Source organism: Prionailurus viverrinus, chromosome F1, assembly GCF_022837055.1.
Source record: "Prionailurus viverrinus isolate Anna chromosome F1, UM_Priviv_1.0, whole genome shotgun sequence".
NCBI classification, from domain to species: Eukaryota; Metazoa; Chordata; class Mammalia; order Carnivora; family Felidae; genus Prionailurus; species Prionailurus viverrinus.
This window is the reverse complement of record NC_062577.1, coordinates 18332101-18357538: the sequence shown is the minus strand read 5'-3', so window position 1 is coordinate 18357538 and position 25438 is coordinate 18332101. Positions and strand designations below refer to the sequence as shown.

Below are 25438 nucleotides of genomic sequence, written 5' to 3'. Positions count from 1 at the left end.
AGACTTTCCTTAATTTTACTGTTCTTTAAAGGTGTATATTCTTGTCAGGCACAGGATGGCCACATATGTCCATATGTCTTTAGGACAGCCACTGATCTTAAGACTCCTATGTAAGGTTTCCTTCTAAATAACCCAGTGTGATCCTTCAATGAACATAGAATCCAAGATAGGTCTGACAACGTGCTTCCTGAAAGGGACTGAGGAGGTGGGGGGGGGGGGGGACTATTACCCCGTCGGGGCACTCACCCAACGGGGGACTGCTCCCTTGGGACTGGATCATGGACAAAGCTCAGGAGAAACTTGCCCGGATTGGATAGGAGCTCCATACTTCATTTTCCATGTCTCTCATTTGTCCTTACCCATGTGGGCTATTTTTGGCATTCCTGGTCTTGCTCTCAGATTGAAAGCACTTCTGGTTTAGATATATGACACTTAATACGATATAAAAGAGCTGCCCCTTCTTAACAAAGGCCAGGACCTCGGCCCCATCCATTACTATGAGGTACAGAGGCTTACAAAGGGTTTTGTTATGGGTCGTCAAATACATCAACTCCCTCAAAGTGTAAAGAGACAGCCCCAATCTCTGCCACGATTCAGTCCATTCACCAGCTCCTATGGTAATCTGGAATGCATGAGGGAAGCTGAGGGATGTCGAGTCCCTTCCCAGGTAGTACAAAGGTGTCGGAGCAGTTGAGAAGAGGGACGCCTCCCTCTGAGCCCCAGGAAGCTCGGGCAATATTCCTGATGGGACACCATTCAGAAGCTGAAGGGGATTTTGGTAACGGACTCCCAGTTAGTTAATGTACTCTCCTCATTTTGTAGGCATTAACTATGGGATCAGTTTCATCAATCCCAGAGGATTCCCTCTTGGGCTATCTTCTAATATACTGGATTCAATTTGGATTTAGAGAAAAAGCACCAGGGGTGCCTGAGTGGCTCAGTCAGTTAAGTGTCCGACTTTGGCTCAGGTCATGATCTCATGGTTCATGAGTTCAAGCCTCGCGTTGAGCTCTGTGCTGACAGCTCGGAGCCTGGAGCCTGGAGCCTGCTTTGGATTCTGTGTCTCCCTCTCTCTCTCTCTCTGTTCCTCCCCTGCTCGCGCTGTCTCTGTCTCTCAAAAATAAACATTGAAAAAAATTTTGTAATTTAAAGAAAAAGCACTAAAGTTCACCTCCAACCCAAATAATAAATATTCTGCCTCTTAGTTAACAACTGTCAATGAAAGATAGAAACCCACCCCCCAGGGTGTACAGCTCTCTCTCTTCTTGAGCTCACCCATTCTCAGATCTTGAGGGTGTATTTTTTGCTTTAATAAACTTTCCCACTTGTTACTCTTCTATTGTGCTGCCTGTCTTTCCTTGAATTTCTTCTCGTGACAAAAACAAGAACCTTCAGTGACTCCTTTGGGTCTGTCTGGGAAGAGGCTCCAGGGCCCGGGATCTTCCTGGTTCACTTAGCAACATCTTTTTGGCAGTCACAAAGGAACAAGGCAATCCATTGAGCGACCCTCTTCATCGGTGAGTCTCCAACTCCTGCTTTCTAAGAGTCGGACGTTCAACCAACTGAGACACCCCCGGGCGCCCCTAGACTTTTTAAACTGACAATGTTACATTAGTTCCAGGTGTATAACATACTGATTCAACAACTCTACATTATGCCGTGCTCACCACAAGTCACCATACAATGTTATTACAATAGCACTGACTTATTCCCTGTGTTGTACCTTTCATCCCTGTGACTCATTCATTCAATAACTGGAAGCCTGTACCTCCCACTCCCCTTCACCCATTGTGTCCATTCCCTCACCCCCTTCCCCTCCGGCAACCATAAGTTTGTTCTCTGTATATAAGGGTCTGTTTCTGCTTGCTTGTTTGCTCAATTGATTTGTTTTTTAGATTCCACAGATAAGTGAAATCATACAGTATTTGTCTTTCTCTGTTGTGTGTGTACACACACATACATGTTGCCACTTTTTTATCCATTCATCTATCAATGGACACTTAGGTTGCTTCCATATCTTGGCTATTGTAAATAATGCTAATGTGCATGTGTCTCTTTGAATTAGTGTTTTCATCTTCTGTGGGTAAATACCCAGCAGTGGAATTACTGGATTGTATGGTATTTCTATTTAAAAAAAAAATTTTTTTTAAGAGGGAGAGAGCACAAGAGGAGGAGAGGGGCAGAGGGAAAGAGAGAATCCCAAGCAGTCTCCATGCTCAGCACAGAGCCTGACATAGGGCTCAATCCCATGACCCTGGGATCATGACCTGAGCCAAAAACAAGAGTCAGACCATTAATTGACTGAGCCATCGGGCATCCCTCTATTTTTTTTTTTTTGAGGTAATTCCACACTGTTTTTCACAGTGCTACACCCATTTACATTCCCATCAACAGGCGCAAGGGTTCCCTTTTCTCCACATCCTCGCCAACACTTGTCATTTCTTATCATTTTGATTCCGACAGGTGTGAGGTGATAACTCATTGGGTGGTTTTGATTTGCATTTCCCTGATGATGAGTGATGTTGAGCATTTTTTCATGTGTCTGCTGGCCATCTGTATGTCTTCTTTGGAAAAATATCTATTTATGTCCTTTGCCCATTTTAAATCAGATGATGATGATGATGGTGATTCTTATTTTGGAGTTGAGTTGTAGAAGTTCCTTATACATTTTGGATATTAACCCCATATAAGATATATCATTTGCAAATATCTTCTGTCATTCAGTAGGTTACCTTTTAGTTTTGTGGATGATTTCTTTCACTGTGGAAAAGCTTTTTATTTTGGTGTAGTTGATGTAGCCCCAATAGTTTATGCTTACTTTTGTTTCCTTTGCCTGAGGAGACATATCCACAATTATGTTGCTAAGGATGACCATCTTGAAATTCTTTTTTATTTTTTTAATGTTTTTATTCATTTTTGAGAGACAGAGAGAGACAGAGCACTAGCAAGGGAAGGGCAGAAAGAGGGGGAGAAACACCGCATCTGAAGCAGGCTCCAGGCTCTGGGCTGTCAGCACAGAGCCCAACGCAGGGCTTGAACCCATGAACCATGAGATCATGACCTGAGCCGAAGTTGGATACTTAACTGACTGAGACAACCAGGCGCCCCAACCATCTTGAATTTTTTTTTTTTAATTTGTAAAATTATTATTATCATTATTACTTTTGAGAGAGAGGGACAGAGTGTGAGCAGGGGAGGGGCAAAGAGAGAGAGAGAGAGAGAGAGAGGGAGACACAGAATCCGAAGCAGGTTCCGGGCTTGAACTCACAAACTGCAAGATCGTGACCTGAGCTGAAGTCGGATGCCCAACTGACTGAGCCACCCAGGCGCCCCAATGTTGCTTTTAAGAAAGGAACACACACCCACACCCCTCCCCCCCAACGGACCTATGTGAGGTGACAGATGTGTTAACTTACTGTGCCAATCATTTCACAATATATACATATATCATCAAATCATCACTTTTAACAATTGGGAGGAGAGTTAAAGGACAACTTTCACTTTCTGATTATGTCTTATGTTACTTTAATTCTTAAGACAGAGTAAGTTGTGTAATATTTTTTTAATAACAAAAACTCAAATAAATGCATGCGTATATATGCATAAAAGAAAAAAACTGAGAGGCAAACCACCAGAAATATTTAGGGCTGAATGGTGAGATTATAGACAACATTATCATTCTTCTGGGTAATTTTCTGCATTTTTGAAATCTCCTAAAATGAGAATGTATTACTGTGATCGCTTTCCACTTAAATTTGCAAAAGAAATATATTTGAAAAATTATTTGTAGGAAAGGTAGAAAGTAGAGATTCCTAATGTTCTATATTATTTAATAAATATTTAATGAGCACTTCGCGCATGCTAGGCATTGTACTCATTGCTGGCGTTACACTGGTGAATAAGACAGACCCTCGCCCTGCCCTCATAGAGCTTAGAATCTAGTGAGGAAGACAGATACTCAACAAGGAATTACAGGAATGTGGGACATTGGTAGGGGATAATGGGTTGCTATGGAAGCACAGAGCTCTGTGAAGATGAGGCAATCTAACCTAGGCTAGGGGTTGGAAAGTCCTCCCAAGGACTAAGGCTAAAAGCTAAGTAGGAATCAGCCAGGCAACCTGAAAAGGGTAAGGCATTTTAAGCAGAGGGAAGGAACATTGAGAAATAAATTCAGCTTGCTTCTTTTGGAGAGAGCAGAGTCTCAAGAGACATAGTGATGAAGTCAGAGAAGAAGCAAGGAAGCTGAGGAAGGTCTGGCAAATCCTCTCAAGGAAAACCTAGGAAAATGTCTTTGCTGTCCCTTCATCAGCTCTTGAAGCTTTTCTAGGTAGCTCGGTGGGAAATACACCAGTTCTTAAAGCCACTAGTCACTTGCTCACTAAAGGAAAGCATTTACAAAGAAAGGTACTTAGAGTTACAATAAAAGACTGCGGGATTATCAGGTTTTTTGTTTTTTTTTTTTTAAGTCTTCATTTATTGGTAAAGCTTTCTCTTTAACTGTGAGGAAGGTTATTCTGATCACTTCAAAACATTTAACATGCTGGGAAAGGTCCGAATGAGGTTGCACAGCTTATTTGCTCTACTGATAACCTTCTCCAAGTTACCAGTCATGCATGAGTAATTTGCATTAAGTAAACATGGTTATAGCAGAGCATTTACATTGATTGTATCGATTGTATCAGTAAGGATTATGAAAGTCAGCTCCAGCTAGCTGAAGCAAAAAATAGATCGCAAATATAAATACTTGGTTTTCTCCCTGCATACCAGTTCCCCCTTTTTCTCTACTCCAAAGGAGGGGAAACATGGCTGCCGAAAGATTTTCTTCTCTACATCTCATGGTCTGAGTTCTTGAAGAGGGGCTGGCCCCTCTCAATATCAATGCCAAAATGTTTAGGGAGGGAAGGACTGTAATTTGTCAAACTTGGGTCATCTGGCCACCCCTAGACCAATCTCTTATGGCTGTTCTAAGAGCTTCACATGTATTAACTAACTCCTCATACAACCCTTGAGAGTAGATATTATTTTTTTAAAAATTTTTTTTAACGTTTATTTATTTTTGAGACAGGGAGAGACAGCATGAATGGGGGAGGGTCAGAGAGAGAGGGAGACACAGAATCTGAAACAGGCTCCAGGCTCTGAGCTGTCAGCACAGAGCCCGACGCGGGGCTTGAACTCACGGACCGTGAGATCATGACCTGAGCCGAAGTTGGACACTTAACCGACTGAGCCACCCAGGGGCCCCACAGATGTTATTATTACTCATATGAAATGCGGTGGAAATGATGCTGTGAGTCTTGGAGCCTCAGCCTCAAGAGATCTTGCCCCTTCTACTCTTGCTGTCTTAAAATCTTGAGACCACCGTGCCATGAGGAAGTTCAACATTATGGGTTGAATGTTTCCCACGGTCCTTATGTTGAAGTCTTAATTCCCAGTACCTCAGAATATGAACTTATTTGGAAACAGGGTTTTTAGGGAGGTAATCAGGTTAAAATTAGGTCATTAGGGTAGGCCCTAGCCCAATATGACTCACATCCTTAAAAAGGGGGGAAATGTAGATGTAGACACACACAGAAAGAACACCTCGCGAAGTTGCAGGCAGAACTGGGATGTTGAAACACCAAAGATTACCAGCAAACCGCCAGAAGCTAGGAGAGAGGCAGAGAACAGATTCTTCCTCACAGCCTTCAGAAAGATTCAACCCTGCTGACACTGTGACCTTGGAGTTCTAGCCTCAAGAACTGTGAGCAAATGAATTTCTGTTGTGTAAGTCACCTGGCTGTGGCATGTTGAATACATCTCTTATTCTCCAATAGATTAGATTGTATTAGTTTGCTAGTGTTGCCATAACAAAGTACAGAAGACTGGGTGAGTAAACAACAGATGTTAATTTCCCTAAGGTATGGAAGGCTGGAAATATGAGATCAAGGTATCAGCAAGGTTGGGTCCTTGGTTTGTAGATGGCTGTCTTCTCCCTATGTCTTCACATGATCTTCCTCTGTGTGGTTTTTGTCCAAACTTTCTCTTCTTATAAGGACACCTTATAAGGTCGTGTCAGAATAGGGTTGATGCTAATAACCTCATTTTAACCTAATCACCTCTTTAAAGATCATACCTTTGAATACAGCCATGAGCTTCAACATATGAAGTTGGGGGAGGACATAGTTCAGCCCACAAGAGGCTGCACGGAGGAGAACAGAGACACTAACGGACGACAGCACCAACTGCCAGATATGTGAATGAGGCCATTGTGAACCTTCCAGCTCAGCTGCCCCTCCCTCTGTCACATGAGTGAGCCTAGGTGCCATCATGAGCAGAACCGTCCAGCAAGCCATAGAATTGCAAGAAGTAGTAAATGACTATTGTTTTAAGGAGTAGGTTTGGGGATGGTATATTATGCAATGGAAACAACCCCAGTACACGTGAATTCTAAACCAGGCTCAATTTCTCTACACTATAGTTACTGATAGGCTACATGTTAAGTGGATTGCTTAGTCAGTGATTTCATTATTACCACAGAAAAGGAGTAAATACTAATATATTAATTTACAACGAATGGATGTTATTATTGCTTCTCATAACATTTATATAGCACTTTGCTAATTGTTTGAAATAGTTTCTTAATAATTTATAAAGTTTTTTAATCAAAGAAACATTGAATCATAGACCCTTGGGGCTAAAAAAACCCAAGAGGTCATTTAATCCAACTCCTTATCTTCAAAGAGAATGACTTTATCCCATCTAGATAAGAATACTCCTCCTCTTCATCATCATCCAAAAAAACTCTTAAAGTGTGGATCTATAAATGGAACTGTATTTGGCACTCTATAGCCCTTTAAAAATTTAATACAAGAATGAGGCAGAGACAAACCACACATAAACAAATCCAAAGTACTGTGTGCACATACAGCTTAAAAATAATGGGTAAAGATATGACACACACATACACACACACACACACGAATATTATTCAGCCATGAGAAAGAATAAAATCCTGCCATTTGCAACAACATAAATTGACCTGAGGGAATTATTATTATTATTTTTTTCTTGAGGGCATTGTTAAAGTGAAATAAGTCAGACAGAGAAAGACAAATACTGTATGTCACTTAAATGTGAAATCTAAAAAAGCCAAACTCACAGAAACAGAGATGAGAGGTGCACCTGGGTGGCTCAGTCGGTTAAGTGTCCTACACTTGGTTTCGGCTCAGATCATGATCTCATGGTTTGTGAGCTCAAGTCCCACATCAGGCTCTGTGCTGACAGCGCAGAGCCTGCTTGGGATTCTCTCTCTCTCTCTCTCTCTCTCTCTCTCTCTCTCTCTCTCTCTCCCCCCTCTCTCTGCCCCTTCCCTGCTTGCTCTCTGTCTCTCTCAAAATAAATAAATAAACTTAAAAAGAAAAAAAAGAAATAGTCTACAATGGTGGCCAGCAGGGGCAGGGGTGGGGAAAATGGGGAGATGTTTGACCAAAGGTACATATCTAGTTTGGGGATAAGCTCTGGGATCTAATACATAGCATGGTGATTATACCTAATAATACTGTACTATATACTTCAAAGTTGCTGAAAGAGTAGATCTTAAATGTTCTCAACACAAAAAAGAAATGGTTATCGTGTGACTTGATGGAAGTGTTAACTAAATCTATGTTGGTCATCATTCTGCAACATACGTGTCTCAAATCAACATCTTGTACAACTTAAAGTATGTTGTATGTCAATTACATCTCAATAAAGCTGGGGAAAAAAGGAAAAAAATGCTACATATAAAATGACATTTTTTTTCTTCCACTTTACCTACATAAACATTTTCCGCCCAGGTAGATAAAACCAATAGAGATAAACATAACTATACAAGCATATACATGTATACAAGTGGTAAAAGAAAAATTGGGGGAAACATGACAGCTCTCAAATATTTGAAGGGCGGTTATGTAGAAGAAGATTTATTCTGTTCAGTTACTGCGTAGAATTAGGACCGGGGTGAAACAGGTAGAAGTTCAAGGAGGCATGTGTCAGTTGAACTTTCGGATGAACTTTTCAACAATTAGAACTCCTCAAAATAAATGAGTTCCCTCACTGGAGTTATTGTAGAGGGAATGCCAGATTAACCTAGGTGACTTCTAAGGTTCTTTCCCAAACCCTGTGATGCTGAGCCACATGTCAAAATTAAACACATTTATCAGCCTGGAAATGCACACTGGTAAACACAGGGATCAGTGGAGCATTGCAACACCCGCCCCCAGGCCCTTCTGATTACCTTAGAGGAAGGCAATTGAATGTTATAGGCAAAGAATTGTTACCAGCTGTGGTTGTTTTAGGTAGGGACTGCGAAGGGTCCAGGGAAACTGCTAAATCTCTGTGGATGAGTGTGAGATTTTCTTATGAAGGAGGCAGGATCTGAGTAGTCCTGAGTACTGTAAGAGGCGTCACTTGGGAGCCATATTGGGGAGAATATGATTATTGCAAAAGTCATAGCTAAGAAAGAATACACCGCGAATTAGGCTAATTGGATAAAACATACATGCCTATGATAGGAGCGGTGGGGGTTTGAGGAACAAGAGATGATGCCCATTAAGCAATTATAATCCAGGGTGTCCTGGAAAAATAATTTTGAAACATTAGGTGAAAAACGTTAACATTGTACACAATGAAGGGGAGCGCGAAGCACAGTTGGCAAAGTGATGAGAGGAAGAAACGTTTTTGTTTTAGTGAGTTGCTTGGTGCTGAACGTGAGGAAGCTAGGCAAGAAAGGCTAGTAGCAGGAGAATCCAGCAGACATGACCTGAGTCGAAAGGAACACCGGGTTCATACAGATGTAGAGAAAGAAGTAGATATGAAAGACAATGTGAGAATGTGGCAATGGCCTGGAAATGCAGACTGGTAAAGACCGGGATCAGTGAAGTGTTGCTCCCGAGTCCCTTGCTTCTGGAAATAGTGGTATTGCTCCTATTACAGGGAAGGTAAAGATGATAAGCATCTGTCTTCGGTGTGCCTTGGTGATATGTCTGTCTGATCTTTCGTGCCAGCCCCTGGCTATCGGCTGGTTGAGGCTGGCCCTGTGCTACTATGTACCAGCCCTGCTGCTTTTTTTCACCTGGTTATTGCCCCCACCTGGAGCTCCCAGCTGCCCTCAGTTCGGTTTGAGACGGTATTACAGTACTACTTGGGATTGTTTTTAATGTTTATTTATTTTTGAGAGAAACAGAGAGTGAGCAGGAGAGGCGTAGAGACAGAGGGAGAGCCAGACTCCAAAGCAGGCTCCAGGCTCTGAGCGGTCAGCACAGAGCCTGACGCAGGGCTCAAACCCACAAACAGTGAGATCATGACCCGAGTGGAAGTCATGGCTCAACCGACTGAGCTACCCAGGCAGTCCACAAATGTTTTAAATGTTTAAACGTAATTGTCAGTCAAGTCACTTGGCTTTTGTTATATTGAGATGAAATAATTTCCCACACCTGATGAACTTAGGGTTCTCCCTAGTCTTATCACCATCCTGCATTCTTAAAATTCCCATTTCACTTTGAAAATTAAAGAAAGGCAACTATCCACAAAATAAATGCACATATCCTAAGTCTCTACTTACAGGATACTTTAGATAGGATCTTAAGAATCAATGGTAGAGGAATCTTCATATGCAAAACAAAGGTATTACATAACAGTGCACATGTGCAAAACCACGTAGGAATGACTAATACAGTGATATGATTCTACATGCTTTTTGGGGAGGGGTTTGTGTGTGTTTTTGTGGCTGGTGGCAAGTGGGGGTGTGGGGGTCTCATCTGAACAAATACTGTAGAATTTGTTTCATAACCTAAGTTATACAACTTGAAAAAATTAGGTTTGGGAAAATCTTATGGACTTCTGAAAATATTCATTTTTTTTTTGTACAAATAGTAAACGCTTATATGACAATAAATGTCAAATACTGTTTTAAGTGTTTTATGTAAAAAAATATTCATTTTTTTTGTACAAATAGTAAACGCTTATATGACAATAAATGTCAAATACTGTTTTAAGTGTTTTATGTCAACCACATCCCTGTAAGATAGGTATTATTGTTATCATCACTCTACTGATGAGGAACTAGTGCACAAAAGGTGAAGTATTTGCCCAAGATTAATTAATAAGTATCAGAGTCCAGTTTTGAACTCCGTCTGGCTTCAGAGTCCCTGCCCTTAACCACTGTACTATACTGTACTCATCTATTATGGAACATGCATGAATTAGCAGAGAGGCCATACCATTATCCTCAAATTAAAATTCTCTCAGAAAGCAAAATCCAAACAAACCAAATTCTACTCTATGATAACCTTTATCCTGTGTCAATGATTTTTCCCCCTGTAGTTGCAAACACTTTGGGAATTAAAAGAAAAAAAAAGTATTTTAAACACAGGAAAACTTTGATACAAATGGAAAATTCACATTCTATCCAGTGCTAAAGCATAGTGCTTCTGTTCCCATTTAGGGGAGCAATTTCAGTTATTTCTGGTTACACCCTGGATGGCAATGGGATAATTCCATACTGCTTTTATAGTGGTATCAGTATCAGGGGATGGTTCATCTGAGGTCATCCTGGTTCTCCGAAAGATGCAATAAGGAAAGCTGCATCCACCTTTCTCTCCAAACCTATCTTCCCAGTGGTTGTTCTGTTGCTTCTTTGCAATGCCTCCCATCCTGTCTGTTTTAATTTTAAGAAAAATTTCAGGGTGGTACCTGCTATCACTGATACTTTTTATCAAGGAAATAAGGAGGTGAAGGGAATGGTAAGAGGATAGTTATCAAGTTCTTTGAGAATTTAAAAAACTGGATCAATATTAAGACGCAAGAATGTGCAGGGGCAGAATGATTAGTGGATATTTATACATATGTATGTGTGTGCATGGATAAAAAACACTGCTGTCTTGCGTCACCCTCTTTAGACAATATAAGCTAATGATGAGTAAGTTCTGACTCAGAAACAGGGTCAAAGAGAAACATTTTTTCCTCCCTTTGTCATCAAAAGGAGACCTGACCACGTGCACGGTATATAAAGCATACCGGTGGGAAGATTAGCTTTACTGTCAAGCATTGTAAGGGTAACAGGAACACACATGTGGTTAGACGGTAAAGGAGCTCAAGAGGAATTCATGGTAATATGAGGAGTGGGGCCACAACTGCTTCTCCAGTGAGACTTCAAAGTGCAGACAACCGAGGCGAGTGCAACTTAACATCATGAAATAATTTCAAAACACTACAATAAAATAATAATGTACCTTTTTTAGTATCTTCACGTAAATTTTGTATAATCTTAGACTCTAGGCCTGCTGCGGACAATGGTGTTGAAAGGGAATCTCCTGGGCGTTTTAGGGAGCCTCACCTGGATGGCAAGCAGCAAAAGCCTCGTGCGTTTCTGTCCCAACTGTGCCTGCGAGAGAGCCATGCACCTGGGGCGCTCACCGCAACTGATTGATTTGACAGGTGGAGGTGGGACAGGGATGGCTTTAGACCGTCCATCCTCCGAAGGAGGTAGCATGTAGAGACGAACGTGGGAGGGATCGCTAAGGCGGATTCAGACCTGGGAGGCCCAGGTGGCGCGGAGGCCCCCCAAAAGACCCGAAGGAGCTGTAGGCGTGCCAACGAGGTGGGCTCTGGGGGGACCCACCCCTTGAGGAGGCGGGGGCGGGGCGGGCGGGGCGGGGCCGCCGGGAAGCCCTCCCTCCGAGTAGCGGAGGTGACTGGTCGGGCTGGGGGCGGGAGACGCTCTGTCCCACGCTCGCCCAGTGCTCGGTGGTTTAAAGATGGCGGCGGCGGCGACGGCGGCGTTGGGGGCGCGGAGCCGCGGGAGGAGGAGGGAGGAGAATCTGTGAGTCGCCCAGAGGCAGCGCAGCGGCTGCTGTGAGGAGTCCGCGTGCGGAGCCGCCGGCGGCCCGACCGCTCGGGGCCGGGGCCTGGTCTGGGAAGGAGAGGCCGGAGCAGCGCCGGGAGCCTGAGGCCGGAGCCGAGGGGAATGTGACCTGGGGTCGGCGGGGGCGCGGGAGTACGCGAGCGCAGGGATGGGGCAGCAGGTGGGCCGCGTCGGGGAGGCTCCGGGGCTTCAGCAGCCGCAGCCTCGCGGGATCCGGGGCAGCAGTGCAGCCAGGCCCTCCGGCCGCAGGCGGGACCTGGCGGGGCGCACCACAGAGGCCGGCTTCAATATCTTCACCCAGCATGGTGAGTATCCGGGAGCCGGCGTGAGGGCGTGGGGGAGGCTGGGGGTGGGGTTGGGGCGGGGTGGGAGGCAGACAGGCAGCTCTAGGGGGTCGAGGGGTGGCGGGGTGCCTGAGACTGGGGGCGGAATCCGCTGCCATCTGGGCCAGTCACGGGAGGCGAGTCACACCCCTCCCCCCCTCCCGTCTCCAGCCTGGCTGGCAGCTCCTGGGGGCGGAGAAGGAAAGAGAAGTGGTCTTAGGGACCGTGTATGGACTGTGCTGTATCTTGGGACACTGTGTGGCTCGGTGAAGACGGTGGATAGTATCCCCAGGGGAGGGAAGGATGCTGGGAGGTGTGGGCTCGATCCAGTAGGTGTTAGTGTAAATCGGTCGTTAGCGAAGGGAACGGGTTGTGCCTCAAGGGGTTTGGAAATAGGAACTGAATCTCAGGAGATAGTGGCGTATAAAGTGTATATGTACGTATAAGTCAGACTAAGAGCAGTGTCAGAATAGTGAGCTGTGACCTGAAATACTATTCCGTGGCAAAGATAAGGGTAGTGTCTCCGTACTTTTGACGTCCCCACCCTCCCCACCCCCGCCCCAAACTGCACATGAAGGGCTTTGCTAGACCGTCCTATGTTCTGCTGTTTTTTTGAGTCGGATACACTTCTGAGAAGCTGGTAGGGGTTAGAGGTTGGTGGTCATGGTTAGGACTTTGGATGTGAACAAGAGTTTTCTTCCTTGTTCATATGCACATGTGTAACATGTATCCTGCGCTAGTCTGGAACCTATTGCTTTGGCCTCATTATCCAGGTATTTTTAGAATGGTTGTCTCCCAACTCTTTTGATCATACCCTCTTATCAGTAAAAGAGCATATACTCCAGGAACTTATGTATCTGTTAATTATATATGTACTTGTTCTGCTGTACCGATATGTTATGTAACTTGTAAATGCACACAGAAATAGAATTTAAGAAAGGATGAGATGAAAAAACAAGTATAATGAGAATTCTGATATTTTTCTACCCTGCAGCCCACTGGATCCATTTGCACTTCCTCTGAGCTACACCCACACCACTTTTGAGACCACTTTTCTAGAGGAAGGAAGAGTGGCGAAGGGGGAAAAACAATTGAGCTTCATGAGTTATCATGAGATATCACAAGACCTTAGGCTGAAGAGATAGATGTCACATGGATAGATGTGACGAGGACTGCATAGTTGAGGTTGGATGAGAGGTTGGAATTTCACTAAGGAGGCGTATAGAAAATAATAAAGGATAAAAGATACAGGGTGTCTAAATTGAACAATATAGGGAGGAGAAGGAAGGAAAGGAAGTATGACTGTTAGAAATGGAGTTTTGGAGGAAATAATGATTGTATGCATAGCATTATGCAAAGAAAAGAGATGAACCTGGGGAGCTGTGGCTGCTAGCTGAGTTGTATCACAGAGCTCTGGGTTTGGACTTTGTGAGCATGCCGAGTTGTTTCTCAGTGGAGGAGATATTAATTATTTTGGGCCATTCAAGTGTTACATGTCTACTATTAAAGATGTGAGTCGGCTTCTCTTCCAGGTATATGAACATTTTTATGAAAGTGCTATATATGAGTTAGTTTTTATTGAAATCACTTTCTAAAACACAGGAGGAAAGAATGATGGATGAATAGTTTTCAAGGAAGATCATTCAAGTAGCCTCACTTTGTGGGAAGTGTTAGTAGGCATTAAACTTGGCCCAGTAGAGCAGCAGTGATTCTCTTCCTCTAGCATCTTACTGAGGACAGAAACTTTTCAGAGAAGGAGGAATGTCATGAAGAATGGAATGGGAAAAGATTTTGAAGGATGGATAGGACTTGGATCTATGGATCAAGAAAAAGAGGACAGGCTGGGCAGGAGAAAAGACTTGAGCATGAACAATGGGAATTAACATAATTTGCTGATGGGATAGTGAGGAGACACCTGTTTGGAGTGAAGCAAGTCCTCCAGGAGTAAATCTTAGAGCAAAAATGGCAAGAATCAAATTCTGGCCCTGGCTCCACCTGGCTGTGTGATTTAGTCACTTATCATCTTTGGGGTTCTCTATCTGCAAGATGTTGGATTGGATGATTGCTAAGGTACCTTCTGACTCTAAGATTTTATGATTCTAATGGAAGCAGTGGGAAGAAAGCTTTGAATATATTTGATTGGGCCTGGGTAATGGAAAATGTGGCAGAGGAGTTGATATCAGTTTACCTGATTGGCTAATTCATAGAATATATCATCAAGCCCAAGTGTGAAATGCTGAACAGTTGGCCTTAAGTGGAGGGAAATGGGGGGGGGGGGGGCGGTGAGGGTGGGTAAGTTTGAGGGATATTTCATTCATTGAATAAACAAAAATTTTTTTGAGTACCTATTATTTAACTGGGCTCTGGGGATCTTGCTGTGAGCATAACAAGAGTCTCTGCCCTTGTAAAACTTAGAGGACTTCATGATTCAATATGGAGGATGAACAAGAGATCACTTTGGAATATTTATAGAGGGCATTAACTCTGGGGCCATTCTACCTGGATTTGAAACCTGGCTCAGATGCTTATTATATGTGTGACCCCTGGGCAAGTTATTTAACGTTTTTGTGCCTTGGATTCTCCTTTTGTAAAAATGATAAGAGCACCTAATAATAATAGTATGTAGATTAAATTAGTTAATATATGTAGTGCATGATAAGAGCTAAATTTGTGTCAGCTGCTGCCATTACTACTATTATAAAAATAGGGGTGAGTCAAAGACTGTAAGGTTTTGAAATTGGCTGAGATGATGATTATTGACAAGTTTGGAAGTGAGAAGCTAATTGAAAGGATGGGAATAGGGTAAGTTTGTTGCCAAAGTCTAGTATGAAAAGAATGTCATTAGCAAATAATACAGGAAACAAAGGTGAAGTGAGTACTGTTTCTAGACAGATCAGTGTTTATTAAACTTTTCTGTAGATCAGAGTTTCTCAGCCTTGGCACTGTCGACATTTTGGGGTGGATGGTTCTTTGTTGTAGGGGGCTGTCATGTGCTTTGAAGACATTTGGCAGCACACTGGCCTCTACTCACTAGATGCCAGTAGCAACCCTGGCCTCCAGTTGGGACAACCAGAAAGGTTTACAGACATTACTAAATGGCCCCTGGGGCAGGGGGTAAAATTGCTCCTAGTTAAGAACTGCTTAGAAATACATGACACATTCTGAATTGAATGAATGAATGAATCAGATTCAAAAGCTCCTCAATCTATCATTTGACATTTACACAAAAAATTTGGATCCTGGAACGAGTATACAAATAGTTTCATGAGATATTAGCACATCACTTCATATATGGAGTTGAAGTCTGGCAGGCTATTGAGTTTACATGTAGGTTTAAAGGTAGATCAAATGTTGTTTTGTAGTTAATCAGTAAAAATGTACAGACGTTATAGAAATGGCTTAATCGGAGTCCATGATTTTTCTTCTGTAGGAAGAAATATTTTCTCGTTTAAAATGAGAATGGTATTTTTATTGTTTTTTCTTTTTTTATTAATGTATTGGTAAGTTGTTATAACTTGTCAAAAGTGATTTTTATGAAAATAATTTAGAAGGAATAAAAATAATAGGGCTGTTTTTGGTGTGAAAGGGGTGAGTGATATATGACTTTCCTGAACTCTGCTATCGGACCTTTTTGGTGAGCTGATGTTTTGTGACTAGCGATATGGGGTTGGATACTTGTCCTTTTTTTTTTTTTTTTTTTGGTATATTCTCCATTTATTTTTTAAATTTACATCCAAGGTAGCATATAGTGCAACGATGATTTCAGGAGTAGATTCCTTAATGCCCCTTACCCATTTAGCCCACAACCCCTCCAGTAATCCTCTCTTTGTTCTCCATATTTAAGAGTCTCTTATGTTTTGTTCCCCTCCCTGTTTTTATATTATTTTTGTTTCCCTTCCCTTATGTTCATCTGTTTTGTCTCCTAAAGTCCTCATATGAGTGAAGTCATATTTGTCTTTCTCTGACTAATTTCACTTAGCATAATTCCACCCATGTAGTTGAAAATGGCAAGATCTCATTGTTTTTGATTGCCGAGTAATACTCCGTTGTATATATATACCACATCTTCTTTATCCATTCATCTGTTGATGGACATTTGGGCTCTTTCCACATTTCGGCTATTGTTGATAGTGCTGCTATAAACATTGGGTGCATGTGTCCCTTCGAAACAGCATCCCTGTACCCTTGGATAAATACCTAGTAGTGCAATTGCTGGGTCATAGGGTAGTTCTGTTTTTAATTTTTTGAGGAACCTCCATACTGTTTTCCAGAGTGGCCGCACCAGCTCGCATTCCCACCAACAGTGCAAAAGAGATCCTCTTTCTCTGCATCCTCACCAATATCTGTTGTTGCCTGAGTTGTTAGTGTTAGCCATTCTGACGGGGGTGAGGTGGTAGCTCACTGTGGTTTTGATTTGTATTTCCCTGATGATGAGTGATGTGGAGCAATTTTTCATACGTTGGTTGGCCATCTGGATGTCTTCTTTGAAGAAGTGTCTATTCATGTCTTTTGCCCATTTCTTCGCTGGATTATTTGTTTTTTGGATGTTGAGTTTGAAAAGTTCTTTATAGATTTTGGTTACTAACCCTTTATCTGATAGGTTGTTTGCAAATATCTTCTCCCATTCTGTCGGTTGCCTTGTAGTGTTGCTACAAGGCAACACTTGTTTCTTTTGCTGTGCGGAAGCTTTTTATTTTGATGAGGTCCCAATAGTTCATTTTTGCTTTGGTTTCCCTTGCCTCCGGAGACATGTTGAGTAAGAAGTTGCCGCGGCCAAGGTCAAAGGTTTTTGCCTGCTTTTCTCCTTGAGGATTTTGATGGCTTCCTATCTTATTACATTTAGGTCTTTCATCCATTTTGAGTTTATTTTTGTGTATGGTGTAAGAAAGTGGTCCAAGTTCATTTTTCTGCATGTCGCTGTCCAGTTTTCCCAGCACCACTTGCTGAAGAGACTGTCTTTTCTCCATTGGATATTCTTTCTTTCCTGCTTTGTCATAGATTAGTTGGCCATATGTTTGTGGGTCCATTTCTGGGTTCTCTATTCTGTTCCATTGATCTGAGTGTCTGTTTTTGTGCCACTTATTGTCTTTTTAATATCTGACAGACCTTGCAATAGTTGAGGATTTCACTTCAGCTTTACTTTTCTCATTTGCTGAAAATACTATTAAAAATTAACCTTAAGCCGGGCGCGGTGGCGCGCGCCTGTAGTCCCAGCTACTCAGGAGGCTGAGGCAGGAGGATCGCTTGAGCCCAGGAGTTCTGGGCTATAGTGCGCTATGCCGATCGGGTGTCCGCACTAAGTTCGGCATCAATATGGTGACCTCCCGGGAGCAGGGGACCACCAGGTTGCCTAAGGAGGGGTGAACCGGCCCAGGTCGGAAACGGAGCATGTCAAAAATTAACCTTAAATTGTGACATTTTGAATAATAAAAATTTTCCTTTAAACTCATCAGTTTAAGTGAGCTGATTTGCTTATTTATTTTGGATCTGTACTTCATGTTTTAATGTTTGCAGAATGAAAGATTAGGCACCCCGGGTTGAAAATGATACTGTAGAAAGAATAGGAGGGCTGTTAAAAGGGAATTTTAATTATAGTGGCCTAGTCACTGATTGCTTGTGTATGTGTGTGGTGGTGGGGGGGGGGGGTGCTATACTCTTCCTGAGGCTCAAAGTCATGACCCTCAGATTAAGAGTTGCATGCTTCAGGTGCCTGGGTGGCTCAGTTGGTTAAGCAAGCATCTGACTCTTTTTCTGCCTCACCCTGACTTGCCCTCTCTCTCTCAAAAGAAATAAACATTTTGAAAAAAGAGTTGCATGCTCTTCTGACTGAGCCAGCCAGGTGCCCACTGTTGTGGCCACTGATTCTTAAGGGAACTAAACTTTTCAAAAGAAATAAACTGTTACATTTTTGTTAATCTCCAAATCTGCAGAAGTTACAGATGCATAACTGTGACTCTTATAGCAAAATGACAAAATAAGTTGTGGTACAGATTCTCTTCTCACAGCCCAATTGACAGTAAGGTCCCAGGTAAATTATGAAGTCTGAAGTTCCTTATTTTATTTATTTATTTTTTAAGTTTATTTTTTGAAAGAAAAAGGATACAAGCAGGGCTGGTAGAGAGAGACAGAGACAGAACCTGAAGCAGGCTCCAGGCTCTGAGTTGTCAGTACAGATCCCGACCTGGGGCTCAAACTCACAAACTGCGGGATCATGACCTGAGCTGAAGTCAGACGCCTAACCGAGTGAGCCACCAGGCTCCCCAGTCTGAAGTTCCTTCTTAAACGTCTTCAGCATGCTTAAAAAGAAGACAAAAGCCAAACAACAGAAAAACCAGCTTCTTGCCCCCTCTAACCTCCTTTCAGTGTTTTGTTTTTTTTTTTTCCTCATGTTCATTCTCTAATCGGGAATGATGATAATTATCTTTGCATAGTTTTAGAGTTTATGAAGACATTTTATGTCCTTTCTCTCATTTGAACTTTACAGCTACTCTGAAATAGGTGGGAGCAGGTATTGATCTTCCCATTTTACAGATGATGAAGAGTTAAAAGAATTAAATGACTTCCTAAGGTCAAGTAGCAGTGAAGTTATGGGATTGAAACTCAAGCTTTTGCCTCCAAATCTTTGTTCTAGTGTAGAGATTTAGAGAACATGTGTTTTAGAATTAGAATTGGATTAGTTTTATGTCTGACATTAGTAAAGTGTTTACAGCTCCCAACCTATAAAATTATATACTAAGTACTCACTAAGTAGCAGTGGGGTTATTTACCTGGAGATGGTTGTAGAGATTATATGAGTTGTGTGTGAAAATGTTTGTTTTGTAACCCATGTAAAACACTGCTCTTGTCTTTTTTTTTTTTTTTTTTTTTTTTGCTCTTGTCATCTTGAGGGTATGCTAAAGTATAGAATTGTCTTACCATTTATATCTTAAGTCTCTGTGTTCTCTCTGTAAGTTCCTTCCCCACCCCCCCCAATGTTTTTTGATTATTAAAGAACTTTCAGAAAGCATCAAAAAGGGAAATTTTGGGGACCTGAAGTCACATTAGGCCTTCCTTTTTCTGAAAATAAATGTTATCCTCTTCCCCTCCACACCGCCCCCCCCATTTGAATGTAGTTCACACACAACTTTGAATTAGTTTCAGGTGTACAACATAGTGATTCAACAATTTTAAACATTATGCTCTGCTCACCACAAGTCTAGCTACCATCTGTCACCATGCAGTACTATTGTGATACCAGTGAATATATTCCCTATGCTGTGTTTTTTATTCCTGTGACTTACTCACTGCAAACTGGAAGTCTGGCTCTCCCACTGTCCCTCACTCATTTTGCTCATCCCTCCTCCTACTTCCCTCTGTTCTGGCAATATCAGTTCTCTGTTTATAGGTGTGATTCTACTTTTTGTTCATTTTTTTGTTTTTTAGATTCCACATATAAGTGAAATCATATGGTATTTGTTTGACTTCTTTCACTTAGCATAATACCTGCTAGGTCTGTCCTTGTTGTCGCAAATGACAAGATCTCCTCTTTTTTTTTTTATGGCCGAATAATATTCTGTTGTTTGTGTATGTGTGTGTAATGTATATATGTGTACATCTGTATACACCCCACATATTTATCCATTAATTTATTGATGGACACTTATATTGCTTCTATTTCTTGGCTATTGTAAATAATGCTGCAGTAAACATAGGGGTGCATATATATTTTTGAATTAGTGTTTTAAATGTTACCCTCTTAGAATGATTTGTCTTAGAGGCTGGTTCTCAGAGGACCCACAGTCCATGGTTCTTTTTCACTCACTCTTTTCATAGGGTTGACGTTTTTTCTTCAGAGAAATTGAACCAGAAACACAGGCCAATGCAAATGTAACGTTTAGGTAGACCTCTCCTAAGCTGGCACAGTTGTTTGCTGGTTAATATTTAATGACTTATCATAATGCAGCCTCCTTCATCTGATATCCTTTGAGACTTTTTTGTGCCTCTCTGTATTATTTTTACCTCTGGTTATAAAGTTTCTTATTAAAAGCATGTTTTAGTAGGACTTTTATATTGATTTTGTGAGTCATAGGGGCTTTTTGTCATATACATGAAATTTCAAAATACTTAAGAATGTTAACCTCATTAATATTAATAGGTTTCTTCTGGAATAGGTAAATTTGGAGTTTCACTGTAGATTCTTCACCAAATTATATAGAACAGATGTTCACAAACTTTAGTTTGCAGAGTTTGTTAAAACACAAGTTGCTGGGTCCCATCCCCACTGGTTCTGATTCAGGTCTGAGGTGGGGTTTAAGAATTTGCATTTCTGACAAATTTCCAGTTGTTGCTGACGCTGCTGGTTGAGGGCCACACTTTAAGAACTGTGAGGACACTTTGGGTAATGTGAGATTAAGAAGAGTAATGGATCAGCGTTATTCAAAGATTGTCAGTTGAGTCAGAAAACATAATGTATTGACTCTGTTTTACTTAAAACTGGTTCAAAAGACCATTTGTTCCAAGTCGAGTGTCCACATGCAGGTGTCCACTGTCTTTTACCATCTTTTGGTGGCAGGAAGAGAAGTCTTTTTGCTTTGGCCTTAACTTTTTTTAATCTCTGAGAGTTCATAGTTTAGAGGTCTGTTAAGAGATGCACTTTTGAAAGAACCTAGTGTGTGAGGGAAAAGAGAGGTAGGGCTAGGGTTTTGCTGACAGATATAGGGCAGGCCTCAGTTACTGGAAGCAGTGGTGAAGAAATAGTTGCCATCTATTGAGTGAGGTGTGCCAGGCATGTTCTAGGCACTTAATATCTGTTTTTTCATTTAAACCCATAAAACCCTACTTGCCCAATTGAAAAATATTAGAGACCAAAGAAATTGTGTGTGTGTGTGTGCGCGCGCGCGCGCACATACAGAGATTTTTAGGCTTTTAAATCTCTCTTGAGACCAGTGATGTGGTTTTCAGAATGGTAGGCAAGAGTTGATCTGTATACTCTGTGGCTTTGGATTGAGACTTGGATATTGTCTAACAAAGGGAGCAGTAGGCACTCATGCTATTTGGAATCTCATGGCAATGTTGAACTACTGTCCTAACTTCTAGACTTAGTGTTATTAATATTTCGTCCTTAAAATTTATATCTTATATAATTTAACATATAAGTATATTAATAAATAGATGTCTTATATATTTGTATAATTTTATACTTTCACCCTCTGATAGATTACACCTCTCTTCTCTTGGCTTCTTAGAAATGAAGAAGATTTAACAGGTATCAGTGGTAGCCTATTAAAGGATGAATGCATTAAGCCCTGTTTCTCTATGAATGTGGAAAAGAGTATAAAATATTAGTCACATATACTCTGATATTTATAGTGGATTTAATTAAACCATACTGGTAGAAGTTCTTTAAAAAAACTACCAACTGACAATATTGTATACCAATTGCATAAATATTTGTGTAGATGACTCTTAGGTTCTAAGATACTAGGTTGTAAGAATTAATTCTTCTGCCACATAGTAGATATCCTTGAGTAATTGTGGAATAATTTTTCTTATTCTACATTCTTTTATATATTTTTATAACAGTCATTGTCAATGAAAAACATTTCAAATGACAGTATGTCTAATTAGTAATAATTTTACTGATAAAACTATGTAGGTAACTATTTTTTTCTCTGTATCCAGATATACCCCTAGATATATAGAATATCCGTATGTAAGAGCTAATACGCTAGGGTGTTAGAGTGTAAACAAATAATTTTAGAGGTGTATTATCTTACAAAATGTTAATGTTAAAAATGAAGTACTCCAGTGTTGTGGTATTGGAATATATATAGCCACTTAAAGTCATATATTTAAAATTTTTTTTTAATGTTTATTATTTGTTTTTGAGAGAGATACAGAGTGTGAGCAGGGAAGGGGCAGAGAGAGAGAGGGACACACAGAATCTGAAGCAACTCCAGACTCCGAGTTTGTTAGCGCAGAGCCCAATGCAGGGCTTGAAGTTACGTACTGTGAGATCATGACCTGAGCCAAAGTCGGATGCTCAACAGACTGAGCCACCTAGGCACCCCTAAAGTCATATATTTCGTTTATAGTTGGAATATGCAATTTATAAGGAGACTTTTTTTTTCCTTTGTAGGTAATATGGCAGAATTACAAAAAAAATTTAATCCTCCAGAGTACTTTCTGTTTCTTTACTCAATTATTCTATGGTAATTGCCTATGTTAATGACTCAATTGTTAGGTATTATTTAGAACTGCTGCCCAAAAGAATGATGTTGCTTAAATAGATGTTGATGAACATCCTAATGAAAAAAAACTATGAAACTAGTTTTGTGTGTCTGCATGTACGGAAGTGTGATATTTTGCACAATAACTCTTGGCTACTAATCGCTGCCTTTTGGGATTGGGTGCATGATTTCAGTATATAAATTTATGGTTATAACACTAATTAGAACAGTTTCTCCATATTGTTTTGCTTGAACTTCCACTCAAATTCATAGGTTGATACACATTAAATATAATACTATGCCAAGTTTAATATTGGTTGCTAAAAACCTAGGAACCTATATTAAGCTCTCCCCCGCCCCTTTGCTTCATGTTGTGAATGTGCTGAGTCTCTGGTGGTGGGACTGCTGGCTTCTCCACAGTGAACTCTGCCAGTATTGGTTTTTGATCCAGCAGAACACAAAGCTCAGCAGGCCCAGGCGATTTATATTTCCTGGTTTGCTTTCCAAGGAGAGGGAGGGTTTAGAAACCTTTCACTTGATGTGGTCAAGGTCAAAGAAAATGATCTGTGGCTTAATATATTATGCAGTATGTACACATACAATTTGTTAACATGTTCCTCTCTCTACGCTAATTCCAGCAAATTAAAATAACAATATTGAGCCAGGACTAAAGATTGCTACTTAGCATTTTGTGGTTCTAGGTAGTTACTGAGACAACATTTTCCTAAAACTAGCAGTACTAACAGGCACAGTTAGTATCACCCATCTGTTTCTTAAAGGAAAGAAAGGATACATGAAGGCTTTTGTATGTGTATAACAAAACACACAAGCTTTCTTTTATTAATTTTGAAATTTGTATTTTTTAATTGTATAAAAATTTATGAAGAGATATCTCAATGTAAAAAAAAAAAAAAGTACAGAAGCATATAGACAAGATGTGAAAGTCCCCTTTGATATTCCTGCCCATGATCTTATATTCCCTTGTTGGAGGTAACTAATGTTTATGGTTTGATGTGTATTTTCCCAGAACTTTGTATATATTTACATATATATGAGTATATGTATTAATAGTTCTCTTGTTATTATAAATAACATTGTACTATGTGAATTTTTTTCTCCCAAATTTGTTTTTTGTACTTAGTGTATCTGGAAGACCCTTCTATACAAATGTATAGATTTCTCATTCTTTTCTGTTTTTTTTAAATGCTTTTTAAAATTTTTTTAAGTTTGTTTGTTTATTTATTTATTTATTTATTTATTTATTTTGAGACAGAGAGAGAGAGTGAGCAGAGGAGAGGCAGACAGAGAAGAGGGATAGAGAGTCCCAAGCAGACTCTGTGTTTGCTGTCGGTGCAGAACCTGATGGTGAGGCTCGAACTCCCGAACTGTGAGATCGTGGCCTGAGCTGAAATCAAGAGTCGGGCACTTAATCGACTGAACCACCTAGGCACCCCTTTCTTATTCTTTTCAACAGCTCTATTGTGTTTCATGCTTCAGATATATCTATTAAGCATTTCATTTGGATATTAACCATTTTTATTATTGAGGAATATTTGTTTACAAGATTATCAAAGATTTCCTTTTTTCTTTTGGTATTTTTTCCCTTTCTATTACCAAATTGAACCTATGTGAAATATTCATTCATTCATTCACTGATGGTTGGAACCAATTTAATTTTCCATTGTGGAGCCCAAGGTGAGGCTTGTTCTCACGACCCTGGGATTATGACCTCAGCCAAAATCAAGAGTCGGATGCTCAACTGACTTAGCCACTCAGGCGCCCCAGTAATTTTTCCTTTAATTCTCTTCTAGGTAGGCAGTTATAATTTTTACATTAGTATCTTTCTACCAACATTTTTATTCTCTTAAAATTTTTTTTTTAAGCTTATTTAAAAATTTTTTTAGGTTTATTTATTTATTTTGAGAGAGAGCGTGAGCAGGGGAAGGGTAGAGGTGGGGGGGAGGGAGAGAGAGAGAGAGAGCGAGCGAGAGAGGGAAAGAAAGAGAAAGAATCCCAAGCAGCCTCTGCACCGTCAGCACAGAGCCGGAAGCAGGGCTCAATCTCCCAAAACCGTGAAATCATGACCTCAGCCGAAACCGAGGGTCGGACACTTAACCAACTGAGCCACCTGGGCGCCCCGTAAAGTTTTTTTAATTTTGATGGGGGGGGTACAGAGAGAGGGAGAGACAGAATCCCAAGCAGGCTTTGTGCTGTCAAAGCAGAGCCCAACGTGGGGCTCAAACTCCCTAACCACGAGATCATGACCCAAGCTGAAATCAGGAGTTGGATGCTTAACCATCCCAGCCACGCATGTGCTCCCTGCCCATTTTTTAATAGAATTTTTTGTACTATTGGTTTGTATAAAATTCTTCTTAAAGCTAAAGAACTTGATAGGTCTTTAAGAAGTCTGTCTTAAAGGATTATTTCTGAATTTTTTCATAATGTACCACTTATATCTTTGGATTTTGGTTTTCTTGCTAGTTTAGGAAGTTTTGACTATTTTCCTGGCTTTCCCATTATTTGTCTTCTGTATTTCCTCTGATGTCCTTATATTTACGTATTAGCATTCATTGATCTTTTTTCTATACCTCACCATTTTTATTATAAAATTTCACTGAATTTCTGATTTATTTACTAATTTATTTCAGATTTAATAGTGTTGAACTATTACATTACTGTAGTTGAATCTTTTACATTAGCAGTTTTAGTGATATGTATGAGTAGGACTCTTGGTTAAAAGTAATTAGAGACTCCAGATTATGTAATCTATAGAAAATACTTATGGGGATAGTGGAGGCTCAAGGACAGGAATGCAGCTAGGCTGGCCTAGACAAAAGACAGGGAAGGTTGCTAGAAACTCAGGAAATATTTTTTGTCTTTTGTTTTGGCTGTTTGCTCACGTGATTCTTCTCTCTTAGACATTCAATTCATATCATACTTCCCATTTTTTTTTATATATATTTTTTTGAACGTTTATTTATTTTTGGGACAGAGAGAGAGCATGAACGGGGGAGGGGCAGAGAGAG

At 40.7% G+C, this 25438-nt stretch overlaps 1 protein-coding gene across 4 annotated transcripts in view; it reads left to right on the top strand.

The window, feature by feature from the left end:
• The first annotated feature begins 11785 nt into the window (after nt 1–11785).
• The window catches only part of ABL2 (ABL proto-oncogene 2, non-receptor tyrosine kinase), a 104714-nt gene continuing 91061 nt past the window's right edge, over nt 11786–25438 (top strand). For all 4 annotated transcript variants that reach the window (XM_047841322.1, XM_047841319.1, XM_047841320.1 and 1 more), the window contains exon 1: nt 11786–12186. In XM_047841322.1, coding sequence (XP_047697278.1) covers nt 12030–12186 — 157 coding nt within the window. In that variant the 5' untranslated portion in view covers nt 11786–12029. The remainder of the gene's footprint in view (nt 12187–25438) is intronic.